Consider the following 24123-nt stretch of genomic DNA (forward strand, 5'->3'; position numbering starts at 1 on the left):
TTTCAAACTTCAGTAAAGTTTGCTTTTATTTCACTGAAAATTACTTCAGATATTGTTCAAGAAGTGATAAAACGCTGATTTGCCCCCCACTCCAATTTTTTTCTGGGTCCGCTCCTGAGGCTATCTATTTGTCCAGGTCCGTCCCTTAGGCTATCTTGTTTTCTGGGTCCGCCCCTGAGGCTATCTGTTTCTTGAGCTGACCAAATGACAGAATTACGTCAGTGCCTTCATTTCCAGGAGCAAAGACAGGTTTATTTAAGCTTCGACAGCTACCTCTTACCTGTGCTCTTCGTAGCGTATCGCGATACCGCATTAATGAATCTATCCTCTGCTGCTTCAACTGACCAAACAACACAATTAGGTGGTTTCTAGATAAATACAATCTTAACAAAATTATTTGAATCCACAAAAGCAGGTGTACACAGTAAGCTGCTGGTACTACACTATCACTCTTTCGTTATGTAGGCAGGGAAAAAATTACAATTCGTTTATCATGCATGTTGTTCTTTCCTTCCCTGGGTGAGGTGAGACCCCTTGCATGCTTATAACAAAATGCAAATGACATGCGTGTTGTGACAATTCCCATATCGGCTAATTAAAATTTATCGGTTGCTAGGCAACTACTGTTACAATAGCAAGCCTCTACAAATAATTGAGAGGCTATGTTCAAGCTTTCAGGAAGTTTTTCTGGCACATAAAAGGCTAGCCATGTACGATTAGCATTTTTCAATAATTAAGGAATTTCAAATATAAAAATAGAGCTAGCCATAAAAGGCCAACAAAAGCCTACTCTCCGTGCATGGGGTTACAAGTGTTTTGCCCCGTATTTGATCAGAAAGACTTCATTTTGAATAGAAAAGCAGAAAAGCATCTTCTCCTTTTGAATACAATATAACTGGCTTGATTTGGATGTAATGCTTTGAGAGGTTGTTGAGTTGTACCTGATCTCTGGCCTTATTGATGAAATCATCAGCTCGTGCCTATCATAAAAAAAAGAAACATTATAATGTTTTGTAGTGTCTATGTTTTAGTGTGATTAGCAGAAAACATTTCAGCATGCAATCAACAACATATCATGACAGTCTGGTTACGCATGTGTACTTGGTTACTGTAGATGTGTCAATCTTATGTGACGAGTAAGAACTTAACAATGCTCTATGATACCCTTCATACCTCCTCAGGCGAATGATGAGCACTTAATCTTAATCATGCATTGATCCAGGACAATTTAGCCATGTAAGCACACAAAGTATAACATGTTTTAAAAAGAATGCAAACAAATTTAATTATGTCATCATAGTGTATATGAACGACTTCTCCGGTATCCCTTATATGCTATATCTAGAAATATGTTTTTCTTCACTTAAATGTAGACCAAGCTTCAATGGTACAGTGACTTTGGCAGGTCCCCAAGAGAGAAACACTGGGGACGCGTCATCTCAGTGGTATCCAATCTAGCAGCAGCGTGTCTCCGAGCTTGTGATGGTGCTTCAGGGACCAGATATCAGGCAATAACAGCAGATCGAGCCCACAGCCAAGCTGTCTTGAAATCCATGTCTAGTGGTTTTATTGTTGCATTGTGATCTCCATATCTCGCATAGGTATCAATCATGGTTGTACTCATAACTGACAGGGATGTTCTAACAGTCGTGAAATCCGTCAGAGATAGAGGGTACTTCACCCATCACTAAAAGGTGTAAGTGTACCAGTGGTAATCACATGTTGCCTTAATATGCAGCAAAAAATGCACGATATAAGCATTATTTTATAAGTTATTTCCTTGTAACAAATCTCATGTAATAGAATTATTGTTTTCCTGTCTGATTAAAAAGAAAAGTTTTGCGCAGCAAAAACAAGTCAGAAAATAACTTCCTTGTTAGGACGATGTGCAAAGTCTAGTTAATAGTGAATAGGCTCTTATCCATAAGATATAACACTAGAATCATATTATCTCATTACAAAACATGTTATAGTGGGAATTTGCTAGTTGCTACCATATGGGCTTACAAAGGGTGGTCTGACTTCATTCTGGGTAGTTCACCACCCATTGTGCAACCAAGTCGATTCCAGTACAGTTTATTATTGTGGTATCATAGTGGATCACATATGATAAGAACAAATTGCATAGATAAAAAATAGAACACCAAGCTAAATTTATAGTGAACTTATAATGTAAATGATAGAAATATTAACTTATGAAAAAACACTAGATGACAATGTTTCAAATGCATAAATAAGTACCGTAATACGATAAAATTATGTAAGGTTAAAAAGAATAGAAGCAAGCGTATACTTCCACTAATTGCATATAAGGTTTAGAAATATACACAAATGTAAAGAAATATTTTACATGTTGTTCAAAAATGTGAACAACTATACTTACATATTCGTCACTGCCTGCTTCTGTGAATGTTAGTATGGGCATGTTTTGATTCATCTCGACCTCTTTCTGAATAGCATTTCTCACCTTTTGAGTCTCAGTGTCTTCTCCGTGGAAGGGTAGCTCAACAACAATATGCTCAAGCAAAGAGAGATTATTTAAACCAAATACAAGATCTCCAAGCTGAAGCATTGTGTCATGCACATTCTCTAAACCGAACAGGAGGGTATTTAGACTTTGCATGGTTCCTTGTGCAAACTTCAACTCCATGGTGTCACCCTTGACACTAAACCTCTTTAGACACCGAAATGGATAAGCATTGTCAATGACCAACCGTTTGTCTCTACCCTGTGTAGGTTTCTTCACTTGTATGTACAGTTCACTGAGAAATGGTACATTCCCAAGTACATGAAGGTCCTCCTCTCCAAGTGTTTCAAGTGTGATACTTAGAGAGAAGAGGAAAGACATGGAGCACATCCACCTAGGCACTGCACAAGAGATGCTATCAGGCATGCAGAATAACAACAGTTGTGTTAGTTGAATCAAGGTTGACGGCAGCTCTTCTTCTATTTCAGTGCACCTGATATCCAGCACTTGCAGAAATTGCAGATTTCCAATCTCTTTCGGGATCCGAGTGATACAAGTTCCCTTTAAACTCAAATATCTCAGGTGAAACAAATTGCAGATATCCTTCCAACTATTATTATCCACCTGCCAGCAGTCAGTTAAGTCCAACACACGTAGGACTGGAAAACCCGACAGTGTTGGCAATAAACTAAAAGCTGGACTAGACACACTAAGTGACCTCACATGGGCCAAGCCCATGGTTGACAACTGATTAGCTACTTCTTGAATGCAGGGCTGGATGGACAGTCGGCGGATCTTACTTGGTAGATACTCTGATTGCGGACCACCTATTGTTGTTAGGAAATTTTCCTCATTTGACAAGGAAATGATGAGGTCACGCACCATATCGTGCACACGACAGGAGCGCACTTTATTTGCATTGTCAAATTTTACAGGTTGGACCAAACTTTTATTAATGAGCTCATCCAAATAATCCCCTCCTACTTCATACAAGCTCCTCCCCTGTTCTTTTTTCACAAAACCTTCACCCACCCATTTCCATATCAGTTGTTCTGTTGCAATCTTATAATCCTCTGGGTATAGACTAAGATGCAGTAAACAAGTCTTTAGGTGTGGAGGTAGGTTAGAGTAACTGACTGATAATATCCTTCTCATGTTCTTCACATCATTATGATTATTGTCTAGCCCTGAACTGATAGATTTCTGCACCTTGGACCAATACTCAAGTGTATGTGCTCTTCCCTTTTTGTTGCACAGCAAGCTACCTATTGTAAGGATAGCTAGCGGCACACCCCCACATCTTTTTAAAATGTTCTCAGATACTTCAACCAATTGACTAGGTGGTGACTTGTTCTCCATATCATATATTCTATAATAGAACAACTTTCTTGAGTCCACAACAGAAAGGGGATTCAGCCGATAGACACCACCAGCTTGCTGGGCAACATCAAGGATGCGAGTTGTTGTGATTACTCTACTTTCATATTCATTGTCAATCAACGCATATTTGATGTTTTCCCAGACGGACTTATCCCATACGTCATCAATAACAATCAAGTACCTTCATTTAGTACCAAAACACATATATTATAAGGCTATTTAAGTTCTCATACATTAAGCAGAATTGAGATACATAATAAAGCTTAACTTTAATGGCAAAGCAAATAGAAAACTTGAGAGTTCTGCACTATTGTAGTTTTTATGCCGGTGACACATATGCACATACTTACCTCTTGTTTTCAAGAAATGTTCTTATTTCACGGATGAGTTGTTCTTCGCCCCACAATGCCTCATTGGTGTTCTGGATCCTATGCTTGTCAAGTTGATGGAGCAAGCTCTTGAAAATCTGCTCCATGTTAGGATTAAGAGACACGGAAATAAAAGCTGAACAATCGAATTGCAGTTCTTGATTATCGTCTTGCACTTTCAGCTTCTCATAGACTGCATTAGCAAGGGTGGTCTTGCCTAATCCACCAAATCCAACAATAGAGACCACCTTCAGCTGTTTCTTGGAAACCTCGTCTCCCTCAGTCAGCATCTTGATTACCTCAACGCTCTTCTCGTCAGTCCCAACGAGCTCCGTGGCCTTTCTATACAAGGCTGATAGGCGAAGGGTATCAGTAGTTGGACCAACGGGCTTGGCAGCGGCCACACCGTCAACCTTGTACCTATCACGCCACTCGCTGACCTCGTTGATGCGGCTCTTGATGTCTTTGATATCAATGCCGATCTTGTGGCGAATCTTGCCCTTGGTCAGCAGGCTGAGGCTCTTATCAATGAAATCCCTGAAACCATGGGACTTCTCTGGTCGGCCATGAGTTTCAATGCGCACCATGAACTTGTCGATGCTATCTTCCAGATCGTATGACAAGTCTCTCACAGCCTTGGCCCAAAGCTTGACTTGGATGTCCGGTGGCTCGTCGATTGGCGCCTCAGAAATCCTGAGGAGAGCTGTCTCCATGCTCTCCATCTCGGCTTTGAGGAACATGATCTCGCCCCTGACACCCCTCTGAAGGTTGTACTCCTTGGTTATTAGGTCGGCTAGCTTGGGCAGGAGGGTGCCCATCGCTCCAATCACGGCCTGGGCCATGCTCGGCTTGAGCTCTAGCTCAGCCTCTCAGCATGCTGCAGGTGTTTTCGGAAGCAGCAGGAAGGGAGATGGCCGTAGCAATCTGCTCCGTGGATGAAGCTTCGTCTAGCACTACAACACCTAAAGAATCACACATTGGGTAGTCAGGACCTAACAAGTCAAAAGTTCAGAATGAATTCAAACAGACCGACATCTTGCCTGAGAGAGAGGTGGAGAGTGAATGCACCGATGGAAAAAAATTGGGGAATCTAAAGCTCGGCCTTAGATTCAGAGAAGAGATAGAGCAATCAGAAAGAAAAGAAAAAGGTTGCAACTGAATCGGTTGCGAAAGCAATGATTTCAAGACATTCATCATATGACAAACTAACAACACTTGGGATCTTTCCTGGGTAACATGATGGAACTTAACAGCATCCTGAACATGATTAAGCAGCAGCAGCAGCAGCAGTTTCTTAAGTTAACAAGCTACAATCATGCAACAAGAGCATATGCAAGAGCACCCAACTTAGTTTATCCTGAGAGTTTTTCTCAAAGGGGAGATTACCTAGAGAAGCCCTGCAGCGTGTGAGCTCGGAGATAAGAGAACGGGCACTGTTAGAGGATGATGAAGCTGAGATCAGCCTCTCAGCCGGTTGCAGGTGCGTCAGAAAGTATCATTGGGAAGATGGCGTGTGGAAGAAGCGCGACCTTGGGGATGTACACCACACCACCTGAAGAATTGCGGCATAATCAATTGGTCAGCATGATAAATTAGTCAGGTTGGTAGCAACTAAGTCAAAACCTCTGTAAGAAATTCAGAACAAACGTCCTCTGGACCAAACAAAAGGGAGAGTGAGTGCAGAAGAGTTTGGGGAAATTTAGGGAACTTGCAGCAGATAGATATTCAGCAATTAATCTGTTTTTTTTAATATAGCTGGTAACAGAAAGAAAATTGTGAGAAAGCAGTGATACCAAAGACATTTTGCTTTGCTTAGCACGCCTGATTGGCAACAATATGGAACTTGACTGCATCCGAAACAGCAGCAGCAGATCTGGAGGAAAATTAGTAAGGGGAAACTTAAGTAAGAAGAAAAACGGTGCGATTACTTAGAGAAGGCCTGCTACGCTGCCATTGGATCGAGCGAGAGGAGCGCGCTGACCGGCGGCGGCGGGGATGGAGAGTCGGAGACCTCCGCTGGATCTCGGACCGAGGAAACGAGATGGAGAGTGGAGCAGTGGCTGACTGGAAGTTGCAATGATTGATTGGGGGAAGAGCAGAGACTCTCTTCTTCCCTTATCTTTCACCTGTAGCTACAGTAGCTGTGTGAGCTGTAGCAAAATCTGGTCTTGGTTGGTTGGCAAATCAATCGCCTGAGAAACCAATGGTGTCTTCCATGACGGCAATCTGCGAGGAGAACGATTTCAGCTCTGCCGCCGCCGCCATTGCTCTCCGGCGCTTGAAGTGTCGGCACGCGGCTGTGCCTAGGCGGACGACGGACGTCGAGATTAATTTCCCTCTCCTCTCCTCTGGCTCTGTCTGGGCTCAATCTATCACTGATCCTCCAGACCACCTAAAACCAGCCCGGCCCAGTGCCATTGTGCCAACTCCACCTGCTTCCGGACCCATGACACCAACGGAAGTGCTGCCATTGTCTCAAAAAAACGGAAGTGCTACCTCAAAAAAAAAGACAAAATTTAGGGCCTGTTCTGAACCTCTCTGAGCTTCTCAAACTCCACAAAATCAGCTTCTGGAGCTTGCTTCGAACTTCACATGGCGATTCCATTCGTTCGGCGATGTTCCTAGCTTCTCTCCACGATTTGGCCCAGCTGAGAGCCTATTGGGCTGTTGGGTGCCAGTTTAGGCCGGATGGAGGCAGCACACCTTGTATCGTTGTGTGGAGGAGGACTGGCCACGTGCGCTCGCACAGGATACGAGCGAGGCGAGCATCCCACGAGCGGCTGGGAGTTGTTTCGCGAATCGTTTTTTGCACTTCGCGGTGGCATCCTCTTGTAATTAGTAGGAACTTCTCGCTTCTTCGTATTGTGGAGCTGGGCTTTCGTTGCTTCTATTTTTTGCACTATGGGATCGCTCAGCTTCTGGTTTTCAGCTTCTACGAGCTAAATCGTTCGGGACTGCTTCACTCGAGAATTTTGAAAAGATAAAAGTTGAAGGAGATCAGAACAGGCCCTTACTACAGAAAGATAACAAAACAAAGACCGGCGTTTTTCCCTATGAAAAATGCACCCGGCTTATTGTTTTGGTTTCTGTTAAAAAAAAGCATGTGTTCATTCTTTAAGTAAAAACTTTCGATCTATTCATCGATAGTCATGATAGTACAAAGAACATCAGAAGTAACAGAAATTACGTCGAGGTCTGTAGACTACCTAGCGATGGTTACAAGCCGAAGACACGCTGTCGTCATCGCCCCTCCTTTATTTATAGTAAATGGCTGGAAAGTCGCCGTGCTAAGTCCCTATAGGACCAACACACCAAATCAGCAACCGCCGTTGGTGAAGAGAAGGGTAGATCAGAAATAACCAACATGTAGACATATGAAGGCCGATGAACAAAGATCGGATGCAAGTAAATCGAAGGCAGACACCGACCGAATCCTACCAGATCTTGCAGAGAAATGTTTTCGCACGTCCTTCAATGATGTTAAACATGTTGCTGGGACACGGGCTAGCCGTCTCCACTTGAGAGATAGCATGCCCATACGCATGGCTTCTTTGAATGATAACCTCGACAATATATCACGCGTACCGTCCTGTAGTTAATAGAGTGATAAGCCAAACATTGGTATACACTAGTAGAAAAAGGGTCAAACGTGAAGCACATTAATGCCGGTTTGTATTTGAGCCGGTACTAATGGTACCATCAGTGCCGGTTCGAATGGATTTGCATTAATGCCGGTTCGTGTTGAACCTTTAGTACCGGTTCGTGGCACGAACCGGTACTAAAGGGGTGGTGGCAGGCTGGCGTCAGGCCGGGGCCCCACGATCACCTTTAGTACCGGTTCGTGGCACGAACTGGTACTAAAGGGGTCTGACCTATAGTACCGGTTGGAGACACAAACCGGCACTATAGGGCAATTTTCAAACTCTACCCCCCCCCCCCCCCCCCCCGGCGGTGGATCGCCTTTTCAGTTTAAAAAAAATAAACGAAATGATGGAAATGTCAAAAAAATAAAAGAAATAAGTTTCCCATAGTGATATGTGGTCTAGTTGTTGGGAAATTTGCAAATGGTGAATTTGACTTTATTTGCAAATCTCTTCGAAATTTGTAAAATGGGGCATAACTTTTGCATTACTAACTTCGGATGAAAAAAGTTTTTTATATGAAAAAATCATCTACTCGAAAAAGTTACATCAATTTAACCGGGGGAACCCCGTTAAAACATTTTTAAAATCTCAAAAACCTAATAGAAAAAAGTTACGGGCTTAAGATTCTAGAGTTGGAAAAAATTTAAAATATTCAAACAGTGGGCCAAACTGTGGTCAACAATGGTCAAACTAATTACTCTAGAAAATATTAGTGTTACTAAAATAATATTTAGTTATTTCAATTTTGGGTCAAATCTGGGTCAACCTTGGTCAAAACTATGGTCTCAAACTAATGGTCAAAACTAATTATTCAAGAAATATTAGTGTTACTAAATAATTAATTGTTTTTTAAAAATAGTTTTAAAACTCCAAACAGTGAAATGTGTCCACTCATGCTCAAGCAAAATTCCTGAAAGGTTAATAGGATTGACATCTTTACTATTGTCAGGAAAACAATAAGTGCAGACTTGGAGCGAGGGAGAATAGAACTTGGAAATTAAGCGTGCTCGGGCTGGAGTAGTGAGAGGGATGGGTGACCGGTCGGGAAGTTAGATGATTTGATGAAATGAGTGATCCACACTTGAGCAATTAAGAGAGGTGATTAGAGACTAAATCTTCAAATAATTCAAAAAAATTAAAAAACAAATTTTTTTCCAAAATTTTCAAAAAAAAAACCTTTAGTACCGGTTGGTGTTTCCCCCGTACCAGGGCGCGAGCTCACGCCACGTGGTGGCACTTTAGTGCCGGTTCGTGCTGAACCGGTACTAAAGGGGGGGGGCCTTTAGTGCCGAAATAATAGTGCCGGTTCCATAACCGGCACTAAAGACCCTTACGAACTGGTGCTATTGCCCGGTTTTCTACTGGTGATATGCATGCACTAGCTTGACGACATCTTGTCAATGCCATGATATTGTATGGTTCAGCTACTTTGGCGCGGCCCGAGCGCTGTGAACAGGTCATGCCTTTGATTTCTCATCTATAATCTATAATATCTAAATAATTCATTCTTATTATATTATTTCTCTTGACATGCAGCCTATCCATCTCAGCACAGCTGTCACATCAACATTTTTTGATTGACCTACATATGGGACCAACCACTACAACACCCCTGCCACATAAGCATCAGTTACTTGCTAAGGACCCACCGCAACCAGCCGACAATCCTGTTTATGGCCTGTGGAGAGAATTCCCCATCTCATCGTTTTTTTTCTGTATATAGTACAACTCCACTCAATTGATCCCGACGCAACGCCTCATGTCTTCCCGACGACAGTGGATTTCGTTTGCTCTTCACCTCCCCATCAAATCCCACTACTACTAATTTGCAACAGAGACTGATCGATTTCCTACTCTGACGATTTGGTTGCACTTCCGGTCGTAATTTCCGGGGTTCCTTTTGATGATCCAGCGTGATCGGAAAACTATAGCTCCGTCTGATAAATACTAGCAGTGTTGTTATATTAGATCCCATCTCACAGAAAAACACTATGAGATGTCTCCCAGCGTCCGTCCCCGCCCTGACACCGGCCTCCCCGGCGCAGGCGCCCTGGAAGAAGAGCGCCTCGCGGAGGATGCTGCCGCCGGCATCGCCCCCGTTACTCTTGGTGATTACCTTGCGGTCGAGCGCTGGGTGCCTTGGCAGAAGGCCGGGAAGGCTCCGTGCGGCGGCGGCGAACCCTGCTCGGAGCCGGCGCGTCCTCCGCTCATCTTCCCTATCCCGCAGCAGGCGGTAGCGCAACGGAGATGTGGAAGCCTTTTCCTGTTTGCCGGAGAGGATAGGGGAGGTGCTAATGGCGGACGGCAGCGGTGATGATAGCGAGGTCTCGGAGAGAATGGAGGTCGAAGTGTAGGTTTTTTTTGTCTCGTGGTAGTAAATCACAAACCCACTGTAATTTACGGCTAATGTTGCACAACTAATTAAAACAGGCTTCAAGCATAGATTAGCGATTCTCGTATGTATGGATTAACTTTTGCTGAAATTTAAGAACCGAATAGGTGGCGATCATCCGCCACGGGGAGCAGCTCCCATGGAATGATTCGTTTGCCATGGGGCAGCTCCTAGTGATCATTTCTAACTGTTCGCTGAGGTGACGGGCCACGGGGAGCAGCTCCCATTGAATGATTACATTACAAGTTTATTTATACCCGTGCGTTGGTTCTGCCTAGAAAAAAAGGATGGTTTGATCTTCCCAACAAAAAAAATGGTTCAATCTTGCCACTAATAGAAAAATGGTCAAATGTGAAGCACAATAATGCAGGTTTGAATTTGAGCCGGCACTAATGTGTACATTAGTGTCGGTTTGTGGCGGCGATCAATAGTACCGGTTCGTGGCGAACCTTTAATACCGGTTCATGCCACGAACCGGTACTAAAGAGGCTGTGTCAGCCTGCGGTCAGGCTATGGCCCCACCATCACCATTTTAGTGCCGGTTCGTACCACGAACCGGTACTAATGAGGTTATGGCAAACTGTTTTTAGTCCCACCTCGCTCCCCTAACAAGCCTTTTACCACCTTAAATATGTTATTTCTCAAACTATCACAAGCACTTGGTCTTTATTGAACTCTATGTGTAGAATTTGTGGCCGCAATATGAGTCTTCATCGGTTTATAAATCGTTGATGACTCATATGGACAATTCAGATTGTACACACAAAGATCATTGATGATCAAAGTATTTTTTTGATGTATAAGATCATATTGACAATTTAGACTGTAAAAAAATATAAGATCATGATCTAAATGCTCTTATATTTTTTGTGTTCAGTATGCACCATTCAAAGCGACGCCATCAACTTTCAACCGTTTATGCCTTCATTTGCTATTTTTCATGCATTTAATAATTTGTTTTGAGAACTAAATGACCTGGAAATTGAAAAGCACTATAAATGAACTCTGAAAAAGTTGAAACTTGGCATGGTATCATCATTTCACCCGCATATCATGTTCAAAAAAGTAGAGAGGGTTACGGCAAAAACTGGATGCACTTCGTTTACAAACTGGACAATCTTTTTCGAAGTATTCGGGTTTCTGACGAAATTAAACTCATATGTTACAAAGGCATTTCATTTTTTTAAACTTATTACAACTCCAGACTTTTTGTGCATTCAGTATGCACCATTCAACTGCTAGGCGGGAGGAGCTCTTTAGTACCGGTTCGTGGCGAACCTTTAGCACCGGTTCGTGCCACGAACTGGTACTAATGAGGCTGTGTCAGGTAAGGCTGGGGCCCCACGAGCACCTTTAGTACCGGTTCATGGCATGAACTAATACTACAGTTTCTTAGTAAGCTGTTTTTTAGTCCCACCTCGCAAAGAGAGAGGGACTAGGAGCGGCTCACAAGCCTGAGTGCAGAGACGATGAAAAAGAGGCTCAATGCTCACGTTGCTTAGCTTCAAGCCTTCAGGAATATGGTAGACTGCACGAAGCTATGTGCAGTGTAGTTTACACTATTCCAAAAGGCTTGAAGCTAATTAACAAGCATTGCACCTCTTTTTTATTTTTAATAACTTATTACAACTCCGGACTTCTTCTGTTATGGCAAAAACTAGTTGCACGTCGGCATTTCATTTTTTTAAACTTTGGTTATAACTCCAGACTTTGACCATCAAGTTTTAACCATCAACTTGGCATGGTATACAAAAATAAATGAATAGAAAAAATAAATAAAGCAGAAAAGAAAAAATATAGCAGAAAAGAAAAAACTATATAAAAAACTACTCAGAAATAAATAGAAGAAAATAAATATAGCAGAAAAGAAAAAACTACTCAGAAATAAATAGAAAAAAAAATAAAGCAGAAAAGAAAAAAAATTATATTTGCTATTTTTCATTCGTTTACAAAATGACCGTAAAATTGAAAATCACTACAAAATGAACTCTGAAAATGTTGAATTTTGGCAAACTAGATGAAAAACAACTCACAAATAAATAGAAGAAAATAAATATAACAGAAAAGAAAAAAACTATACAAAAAACTACGCAGAAATAAATAGAAGAAAATAAAGCAGAAAAGAAAAAAACTATAAAAAAAATTGGGGCGCTGCCCTGTGGGCCTGCTAGGCCACGGGCGTGCAATTACAGGCCCTAAAGGCCCAGCAGACTCACAGGGCAGCGCGCAGAAGTTAGGCCAAGCCTGCTATATAGAGGAGTTCAAAGAGGCAGCCGCGGCTGGGTTTATAAACCAGTGCGGCTGCCCTTCGCCCGGCGAGGTGGGACTAAACTTTGGCGGTGGCAGCGCGAGGCCTTTAGTACCGGTTGGTGGCTCCAACCGGTACTAAAGTCTTAGTACCGGTTGGAGCCACCAACCGGTACTAAAGGCCTGCTCTTCCCGCCTCTTCGCCTGGCCAAAGTTGGCCTTTATACCGGTTGGTGGCTCCAACCGGTACTAAAGGCTCATCCTATATATACATCACTTTACGAAAATTTCAGTTACATCTCCCCACTTCGTCTCCAACCTATCGCGACATCGCCGCGCGCCGCTGATCCCGTCGTCGCCGCCGTGCCCGTCGTCCGTCGTCGTCGTCACTGTCCCCGCCGCCGCCCGTCGTCGTCGTCTCGCGCCGCCGCCCCGAACGCCGCGCGCCGCCGTCCGTCGTCGTCGCGCCGCGGTCCCGTACGTCTCTCGCTCTCGCGTACCCGCGCCGCGCGCGCACCCGGCCCGTACGTACGCCGCCGCCCCCGCCCCGTACGCCGGCGCCCCCGCTCGTACGTACGGGGCGGCGGCGTACGGGGCCGCACTGCAGTGTATACATACACACACACACATACACACACACACACACATTTTTTTTACATATTTTCTGTTTTCTGTTTTTTAGAAAAGTTAATTAGATGATCGAATGTTAGATTAATGTCGGAATGTTAGATGAATTAGCTAGATAGAAAAGTTAAATATATATTAATGTCAATTGTTAGAGATGAATATAGCTAGATATTAATTAGCTAGGTATATGAGATTTGAACTAGTTGAATAATTAATATAACTAGTTTATTTTTAGTAAGAAAATTGTCGAACTAGTTTATTTAGGTATATGAGATTTGAACTAGTTGAATAATTAATATAACTAGTTTATTTTTAGTAAGAAAATTGTCGAACTAGTTTATTTAGGTATTTAAGATTTGAACTAGTTGAATAATTAATATAACTAGTTTATTTTTAGTAAGAAAATTTAGGTATCTGAGATTTGATTATCTAATTAAAATATTATTTGTCAATGAGTTTTTCTGTTTATTTAATTTTTTATATATATTTTGAGTTTATATAAATGTTAGATTAATGTCGAATATTAGATGAATTAGATAGAAAAGTTAAATATATAGTAATGTCAATTGTTAGAGATGAATATAATTAGATATATTAATGTCAAATGTTAGATGAATATATATTTGAATTGGCTAGATATTAATTAATGTTAGATAGTAATATGTTTAATGTTTCACCTATATAAACATAGGAAATGTCATCTGACGACGAAAAAGATTTCATTATGTGCGAACACTGTGAAGACCAGCGCGGCCTGTGCGATAGAAATTTCCTTGTTGATGGTAGGCGCTTAAGCATCAAGCTGAATGAGACATTCGAAGTGGATACAGTAAGTCACAACGGCAATTATTATTTGAATGCAAAACTTATGCTTCATTTGCTTCAATTTATAATTTTAAAGCATGACTTATGCTTCATTTGCTTCAACTTATAATTTTAAATTTTCACTATTCTACTAGTGCATCCCCTGCCATGCAAGAATTTTTGTCTTGGATAAGATAGGTTTTAGTGCTATAGATGATATAGAGGTAAAGAGAGTTTACTTGAAGACCGAGCATGGGTATACTTTCAACTTCAAATTATATAATGGAGACACATACACCCATTTTGAATGCAAAACTTGGCAAGCACTATGCAAGGCTTATGCATTTGAGCCTGATATGGTTATCACCTTTGATATTCGTCCGGAAGATGATATTGAAGGTAATATAGACATCTGGGTCGATGTGCAAACGCCTCCAGTTCTACCATTATGTGAGTTTTTCTCAACCATGCATGCATATGTTTATGTCTTTGATACAGTTTATTCAAAAATAGTTGACAACTAATTTGTATTGTCAGCTTATTTTGGTTCAAGCAAACATGTCCGGCGCTTGGTAGACAGGACCTACTACTGCCCCGGGGCTCAACTAAACTGCGAGGAGATAAGTCATTATGTTTCATGGCTTGAGGATCTCCATACTATCAAGACAATTTTTTTTCCTGAACTTAGAAATGTTAGTACTCAAAACGTGCGATCAATGGTGATCGTATTGAACTACGGTCACATCTATAATCGAAAGATGGTAAGATTTTTACTATTTGTCCTTAATCAGTGCATCTTTTGCATACATTATTTTTGAAGCTAAACTTTCATTGCTAAGTATATTAATTACTATACGATGTTCTTCAACAGGGACTTCCGATGACAGTTGTGCCTCAGTGGATCGAGACAAAAGGTCGCATGTCAATGGTTAGCTTACGACCAGGATTTCCTACATTGCACATGAGTGCATTCAGGATTTTTGAAAGCGAAGAATGCTTAATAGTGAAAGATTGGAGCAAAATTGTTAACGATCACAGAGAAGTACTAGGGGGCAACAAGGAGAAGCGCAACCCAAGATTAGGAGACAGATTCATCTGCATGCTCCAGTATGATGAATCAGGAGAGCTATACATGTTCTATGCTATTCTACCTGAGAGGGAGCAGCAGGAGTGATTTAGCTAGTTCATGCTCTTAGTACTTGGGGCGATTTTATAATTTGCCACCCCTTACTTCCCCCTTTCACAATTTGTCACCCATTGTCTCAATGACGGGCGGGCCCGGGCCCCACCTGTCATTCTCGGGGGGGGGGGGAGGCAAATTATGAAAGGGGAGGTAAGGGGTGGCAAATTATCAAATTTTCCTAGTACTTGTCCTCTCTCATGTCCGTATTGTCCTGAACTTCGATGTTGGTGATGATTATGTTGAACTCGATGATATCTTTGCTTCTGTTACAAAGTGAATGTTTCTTCTTTAGCTAGCCAGTGTTGGTGATGATTAGATAGCGGTAATGACTATGATGATTAAATAGTGGTAATTAATGACGACTACGATGATTTTTAGCTAGCTAGAGTTTATTTATTTATTAATATGTGATGATGAGTTATTAATATTATATATATCATTTATGAAAGAAACCGCAAATTAGTTTGAACTGGATGGATCCTAGCTAAGTGATCTATATTGTTGGGGAACGTAGCAGAAATTCAAAATTTTCCTATGTGTCACCAAGATCTATCTATGGAGAGACTAGCAACGAGGGGAAGGAGAGTGCATCTACATACCCTTGTAGATCGCTAAGCAGAAGCGTTCAAGAGAACGGGGTTGATGGAGTCGTACTCGTCGTGATCCAAATCACCGATGATCCTAGTGCCGAACGGACGGCACCTCCGTGTTCAACACACGTACAGCCCGGTGACGTCTCCCACGCCTTGATCCGGCAAGAAGAGAGGGAGAGGTTGAGGAAGACTCCATCCAGCAGCAGCACAACGGCGTGGTGGTGCTGGAGGAGCGTGGCAATCCTGCAGGGCTTCGCCAAGCACCACGGGATATGAGGAGAAAGAGAGGGAGGGCTGCAACAACGAGAGAGATCAAATCGCGTGTCATGGGCAGCCCCTAGGCCTCACTATATATAGGGGAGAGGGAGGAGGGTGCACCCCCTCTAGGGTTCCCACCCCTAGGGGGGGGGCGGCAGCCCTAGATGGGAAAGGGGAGGCGGCCAAGAGGGGAAGGAGAGGGAGGCACAGCTAGATGGGCCCTAAGGCCCATACCCCCTTAGGGTTTGCCCCCTTTCCACCACTTAGGCGCCTTGGGCCCTTGTGGGGGGGCGCACCAGCCCACCTGGGGCTGGTCCCCTCCCACACTTAGCCCACGCAAACCTCCGGGGTTGGTGGCCCCACTTGGTGGACCCCCGGACCCTCCCGGTGGTCCCGGTACATTACCGATAAACCCCGAAACCTTTCCGGTGACCAAAACAAGACTTCCTATATATAAATCTTTACCTCTGGACCATTCCGGAACTCCTCGTGACGTCCGGGATCTCATCCGGGACTCCGAACAACATTCGGTAACCACATACAAACTTCCTTTATAACCCTAGCGTCATCGAACCTTAAGTGTGTAGACCCTACGGGTTCGGGAGACATGCAGACATGACCGAGACGTTCTCCGGTCAATAACCAACAGCGGGATCTAGATACCCATGTTGGCTCCCACATGTTCCACGATGATCTCATCGGATGAACCACGATGTCAAGGACTTAATCAATCCCGTATACAATTCCCTTTGTCTATCGGTACGATACTTGCCCGAAATTCGATCGTCGGTATACCGATACCTTGTTCAATCTCGTTACCGGCAAGTCTCTTTACTCGTTCCGTAACACATCATCCCGTGATCAACTCCTTGATCACATTGTGCACATTATGATGATGTCCTACCGAGTGGGCCCAGAGTTACATATCCGTCACACGGAGTGACAAATCCCAGTCTCGATTCGTGCCAACCCAACAGACACTTTCGGAGATACCCGTAGTGCACCTTTATAGCCACCCAGTTACGTTGTGACGTTTGGCACACCCAAAGCACTCCTACGGTATCCGGGAGTTGCACAATCTCATGGTCTAAGGAAATGATACTTGCCATTAAAAAAAGCTTTAGCATATGAACTACACGATCTAGTGCTATGCTTAGGATTGGGTCTTGTCCATCACATCATTCTCCTAATGATGTGATCCCGTTATCAGCGACATCCAATGTCCATGGTCAGGAAACCGTAACCATCTATTGATCAACGAGCTAGTCAACTAGAGGCTTACTAGGGACATGGTGTTGTCTATGTATCCACACATGTATCTGAGTTTCCTATCAATACAATTCCAGCATGGATAATAAACGATTATCATGAACAAGGAAATATAATAATAACTTATTTATTATTGCCTCTAGGGCATATTTCCAACAGTCTCCCACTTGCACTAGAGTCAATAATCTAGTTCATATCGCCATGTGATTAACACTCACAGGTCACATCGTCATGTGACTAACACCCAAGAGTTTACTAGAGTCAGTAGTCTAGTTCACATCACTATGTGATTAACACTCAATGAGTTCTAGGTTTGATCATGTTGCTTGTGAGAGAGGTTTTAGTCAACGGGTCTGAACCTTTCAGATCCGTGTGTGCTTTACAAATCTCTATGTCATCTCCTAGATGTAGCTACCACGTTCTATTTGGAGCTATTCCAAATAACTGTTCTACTTGGAGCTATTCTAAATTGTTGCTCCATTATACGTATCCGGTATCTCTACTCAGAGCTATCCGGATAGGTGTTAAGCTTGTATCGATGTAACCCTTTACGGCGAACTCTTTTACCACCTCCATAATCAAGAAAAATTCCTTAGTCCACTAGTTACTAAGGATAACTTTGACCGCTGTCCTGTGATCCACTCTTGGATCACTCTTGTACCCCTTGACCGACTCATGGCAAGGCACACTTCAGGTGCGGTACACAGCATAGCATACTATAGAGCCTACGTCTTAAGCATAGGGGATGACCTTCGTCCTTTCTCTCTATTCTGCCATGGTCGAGCTTTAAGTCTTAACTTCATACCTCACAACTCAGGCAAGAACTCCTTCTTTGACTGATCCATCTTGAACACCTTCAAGATCATGTCAAGGTATGTGCTCATTTGAAAGTACCATTAAGCGCTTTGATCTATCCTTATAGATCTTGATGCTCAATGTTCAAGTAGCTTAATCCAAGCTTTCCAGAAATTCTACATCATTTCTGATCAACAATATGTCAACAACATATATTTATCACAAATTCTATAGTGCTCCCACTCACTTCTTTGGAAATACAAGTTTCTCATAAACTTTGTATAAACCCAAAATCTTTGATCATCTCATCAAATTGTACATTCCAACTCCGAGATGCTTACTCCAGTCCTTAGAGGGATTGCTGGAGCTTTGCATACTTATTAGCATCTTTCAGGATTGACAAAACCTTCCGGTTGTATCATATACAACCTTTCCTCAAGAAAATCGTCGAGGAAACAATGTTTTGACATCCTATCTGCAACATTTCATAATTAATGCAGTAATCGCTAACATAATTTCAACAGACTCTTAGCATCGCTATGAGTGAGAAAGTCTCATCGTAGTCAACTCCTTGAACTTGTCGGAAAAACATCTTAACGACAAGTCGAGCTTTCTTAATGGTGATACTTACCATCATTGTCCGTCTTCCTTTTAAAATCCATCTATACTCAACAGCCTTACGACCATCGAGCTGTTCTGCCAAAGTCTACACTTTGTTTTCATATATGGATCCTCTCTCGGATTATATGGCCTTGAGCCATTTATCGGAATCCAGGCCCACCATCGCTTCTCCATAGCTCGTAGGTTCATTGTTGTCTAGCAACATGGCTTCCAAGACACGATTACGTACCACTCTGAAGTAGCACGCATCCTTGTCATCCCACAAGGTTTGGTAGTGACTTGATCTGAAGTCTCATGATCACTATCATAAGCTTCCACTTCAACTTGTGTAGGTGCCACAGGAACAACTCTTTGTGCCCTGCTATACACTAGTTGTAGTGACGGTTCAATAACCTCATCAAGTCTCCACCATCCTCCCACTCAATCCTTTCGAGAGAAACTTTTCCTCGAGAAAGGACCCGATTCTAGAAACAATCCCTTATTGCTTTCGGATCTGAGACAGGAGGTATACCCAACTGTTTTGGGTGACCTATCAAGATGCATTTATCCGCTGTGGGTTCAAGCTTATCAGCCTGAAACTTTTTCACATAAGCATCGTAGCCCCAAACTTTTAAGAAATGACAGCTTAGGTTTCTCTAAACCATAGTTCATACGGTGTCATCTCATCGGAATTACGTGGTACCCTATTTAAAGTGAATGTGGTTGTCTCTAATGCCTAACCCATAAACTATCGTGGTAACTCGATAAGAGACATCATGGTATGCATCATATCCAATAGGGTGCAGTTATGATGTTCGGACACACCATCACACTATGGTGTTCCAGGCTGTATCAGTTGTGAAACAATTTCCACAATGTCTTAATTCTGTGCCAAACTCGTAATTCAGATATTCATCTCTATGATCATATCATAGATCTTTTATCCTCTTGTCACGACGATCTTTCAACTTCACCCTGAAATTACTTGAACCTTTTAATAATTCAGACTCGTGATTTATCAAGTAAATATACTCAACATCTACTCAAATCATCTGTGAAGTAAGAACATAATGATATCCACTACATGCCTCAGCACTCATTGGACTGCACACATCAAAATGTATTACTTCCAACTAGTTGCTTTCCATTTTACTAAAAACAAGGCTTTCAGTCATCTTGCCCATGTGGTATGATTTGCATGTCTCAAGTGATTCAAAATCAAGTGAGTCCAAACGATCCATCTGTATAGAGTTTCTTCATGCATATCTACCAACAAACATGGTTCGCATGTCTCAATCCTTTCAAAAAATGAGTGAGTCCAAAGATCCATCAACATGGAGCTTCTTCATGCGTTTTATACCGATATGACTTAAGTGGCAGTGCCACAAGTAGGTGGTACTATCATTACTATCTTATATCTTTTGGCATGAACATGTGTATCACTACGATCGAGATTCAATAAACCATTCATTTTAGGTGTAGGACCATTGAAGGTATTATTCAAATAAACAGAGTAACCATTATTCTCCTTAAATGAATAACCGTATCGCGATAGACATAATCCAATCATGTCTATGCTCAACGCAAACACCAAATAATTATTTAGGTTTTAATACCAATCTCGATGGTAGAGGGAGCGTACGATATTTGATCAACCTTGGAAATACTTCCAACACATATCGTCATCTCACCTTTAGCTAGTCTCCGTTTATTCCGTAGCCTTTTGTTTCGAGTTACTAACACTTAGCAACTGAACCGGTATCTAATACCATGGTGCTACTATGAGTAATAGTAAAGTACACATTAACACAATGTATATCCAATATACTTCTATCGACCTTGCCAGCCTTCTAATCTACCAAGTATCTAGGGTAATTCTGCTCCAGTGGTTGTTCCCCTTATTACAGAAGCACTTAGTCTCGGGTTTGGGTTCAACCTTGGGTTTCTTCACTAGAGCAGCAGCTGAATTGCCGTTTCATGAAGTATCCCTTCTTGCCCTTGCCCTTCTTGAAACTAGTGGTTTCACCAACCATCAACAATTGATGCTCCTTCTTGATTTCTACTTTGGTGGTGTCGAAACATCGCGAATATCTCAAGGATCATCATATATGTCCCTGATATATTATAGTTCATCACGAAGCTCTAGCAGCTTGGTAGTAATGACTTCGGAGAACCATCACTGTCTCATCTGGAAGATCAACTCCCACTCGATTCAAATGATTGTTGTACTTAGACAATCTGAGCACAAGCTCAACAATTGAGCTTTCTCCCTTAGTTTGTAGGCTAAGAAAAATCATCGGAGGTCTTATACCTCTTGACGTGGGCACGAGCCTGAAATTCCAATTTCAGCCCTCGAAACATCTCATATGTTTCGCGACGTTTCAAAAAACCGTCTTCAGTGCCTCAACTCTAAACCGTTTAACTGAACTATCATGTAGTTATCAACACGTGTATGTCAGATGTTCGCAACATCCACAGATGACGTTCGAGGTTCAGCACACTGAGCGGTGCATTAAGGACATAAGCCTTCTAAGAAGCAATGAGGACAATCCTCAGTTTACGGACCTAATCCGCATAATTGCTACTATCAACTTTCAACTAAATTTTCTCTAGGAACATATCTAAACAGTAGAACTGAAGCGTGAGCTACAACATAATTTGCGAAGACCTTTTGACTATGTTCAGGATAATTAAGTTCATCTTATGAACTCCCACTCAGATAGACATCCCTCTAGTCATGTAAGTGATTACATGATCCGAGTCAACTAGGCCGTGTCCGATCATCATGTGAGACGGACTAGTCAACATCGGTGAACATCTTCATGTTGATCGTATCTTCTATACGACTCATGCTCGACCTTTCGGTCTTCTGTATTCCGAGGCCATGTCTGTACACATGCTAGGCTCGTCAAGTCAACCTAAGTGTTTTGCGTGTGTAAATCTGTCTTACACCCATTGTATGTGAACGTAAGGATCTATCACACCCGATCATCACGTGGTGCTTCGAAACGACGAACTTTAGCAACGGTGCATAGTTAGGGGAGAACACATTCTTGAAATTGTTTATGAGGGATCATCTTATTTACTACCATCGTTCTAAGTAAACAAGATGTATAAACATGATAAACATCACATGCAATCAAATAATAGTGACATGATATGGCCAATATCATATAGCTCCTTTGATCTCCATCTTGGGGCTCCATGATCATCTTGTCACCGGCATGACACCATGATCTCCATCATCGTGTCTTCTTGAAGTTATCTCATCAACTATTACTTCTACTACTACAGCTAACGGTTAGCAATAAAGTAAAGTAATTACATGACGTTTATGTTGACACGCAGGTCATAAATAAATAAAGACAACTCCTATGGCTCCTGTCGGTTGTCATATTCATCGACATGCAAGTCGTGATTCCTATTACAAGAACATGATCAATCTCATACATCACATATATCATTCATCACATCCTTTTGGCCATATCACATCACATAGCATACCCTGCAAAAACAAGTTAGACGTCCTCTAATTGTTGTTTGCATGTTTTACGTGGCTGCTATGGGTTTCTAGCAAGAACGTTTCTTACCTACGCAAAGACCACAACGTGATATGCCAATTGCTATTTACCCTTCATAAGGACCCTTTTCATCGAATCCGATCCGACTAAAGTGGGAGAGACAGACACCCGCCAACCACCTTATGCAACTAGTGCATGTTTGTCGGTGGAACCGGTCTCACGTAAGAGTACGTGTAAGGTTGGTCCGGGCCGCTTCATCCCACGATGCCGCCGAATCAAGATAAGACTAGTAACGGCAAGCATATTGTACAAGATCAACGCCCACAACTACTTTCTGTTCTACTCGTGCATAGAATCTACGCAATAGACCTAGCTCATGATGCCACTATTGGGGAACGTAGCAGAAATTCAAAATTTTCCTACGTGTCACCAAGATCTATCTATGGAGAGACTAGCAACGAGGGGAAGGAGAGTGCATCTACATACCCTTGTAGATTGCTAAGCGGAAGCGTTCAAGAGAATGGGGTTGATGGAGTCGTACTTGTCGTGATCCAAATCACCGATGATCCTAGTGCCGAACGGACGGCACCTCCGCGTTCAACACACGTACAGCCCGGTGACGTCTCCCACGCCTTGATCCAGCAAGGAGAGAGGGAGAGGTTGAGGAAGACTCCATCCAGCAGCAGCACAACGGTGTGGTGGTGGTGGAGGAGCGTGGCAATCCTGCAGGGCTTCGCCAAGCACCACGGGATATGAGGAGAAAGAGAGGGAGGGCTGCACCAACGAGAGAGATCAAATCGCGTGTTATGGGAAGCCCCTAGGCCTCACTATATATAGGGGAGAGGGAGGAGGGTGTGCCCCCTCTAGGGTTCCCACCCCTAGGGGGGGCGGCAGCCCTAGATGGGAAAAGGGGAGGCGGCCAAGAGGGGAAGGGAGAGGGAGGCGCACCAAGATGGTCCCTAAGGCCCATACCCCCTTAGGGTTTGCCCCCTTTCCACCTCTTAGGCGCCTTGGGCCCTTGTGGGGGGGCGCACCAGCCCACCTGGGGCTGGTCCCCTCCCACACATAGCCCACGCAAGCCTCCGGGGTTGGGGGCCCCACTTAGTGGACCCCCGGGACCCTCCTGGTGGTCCCGGTACATTACCGATAAACCCCGAAACCTTTTCGGTGACCAAAACAGGACTTCCCATATATAAATCTTTACCTCCGGACCATTCCGGAACTCCTCGTGACGTCCGGGATCTCATCCGGGACTCCGAACAACATTCGGTAACCACATACAAACTTCCTTTATAACCCTAGCGTCATCGAACCTTAAGTGTGTAGACCCTACGGGTTCGGGAGACATGCAGACATGACCGAGACGTCTCCGGTCAATAACCAACAGCGGGATCTGGATACCCATGTTGGCTCCCACATGTTCCACGATGATCTCATCGGATGAACCACGATGTCAAGGACTTAATCCAATCCCGTATACAATTCCCTTTGTCTATCGGTACGATACTTGCCCGAGATTCGATCGTCGGTATCCCGATACCTTGTTTAATCTCGTTACCGGCAAGTCTCTTTACTCGTTCCGTAACACATCATCCCGTGATCAACTCCTTGGTCACATTGTGCACATTATGATGATGTCCTACCGAGTGGGCCCAGAGATACCTCTCCGTCACACGGAGTGACAAATCCCAGTCTCGATTCGTGCCAAACCAACAGACACTTTCGGAGATACCCGTAGTGTACCTTTATAGTCACCCAGTTACGTTGTGACGTTTGGCACACCCAAAGAACTCCTACGGTATCTGGGAGTTGCACAATCTCATGGTCTAAGGAAATGATACTTGACACTAGAAAAGCTTTAGCATACGAACTACACGATCTAGTGCTATGCTTAGGATTGTGTCTTGTCCATCACATCATTCTCCTAATGATGTGATCCCGTTATCAATGACATCCAATGTCCATGGTCAGGAAA

General features: G+C 43.0%; 1 protein-coding gene across 1 annotated transcript; it reads right to left on the bottom strand.

The window, feature by feature from the left end:
- Positions 1–2256: 2256 nt before the first annotated feature.
- On the bottom strand, positions 2257–5079 carry LOC125527505 (disease resistance protein RGA5-like). The gene is made up of 3 exons (XM_048692014.1): positions 4198–5079; positions 2384–4028; positions 2257–2298 (listed from the first exon to the last, which is right to left on the bottom strand). Exons 1-3 carry the CDS (start codon positions 5055–5057, stop codon positions 2257–2259), a joined length of 2547 nt encoding a protein of 848 aa, XP_048547971.1. The 5' UTR covers positions 5058–5079.
- Between the last annotated feature and the right edge of the window lie 19044 nt (positions 5080–24123).

Source organism: Triticum urartu, unplaced genomic scaffold (genome assembly GCF_003073215.2).
Source record: "Triticum urartu cultivar G1812 unplaced genomic scaffold, Tu2.1 TuUngrouped_contig_4149, whole genome shotgun sequence".
Taxonomy (NCBI): Eukaryota; Viridiplantae; Streptophyta; class Magnoliopsida; order Poales; family Poaceae; genus Triticum; species Triticum urartu.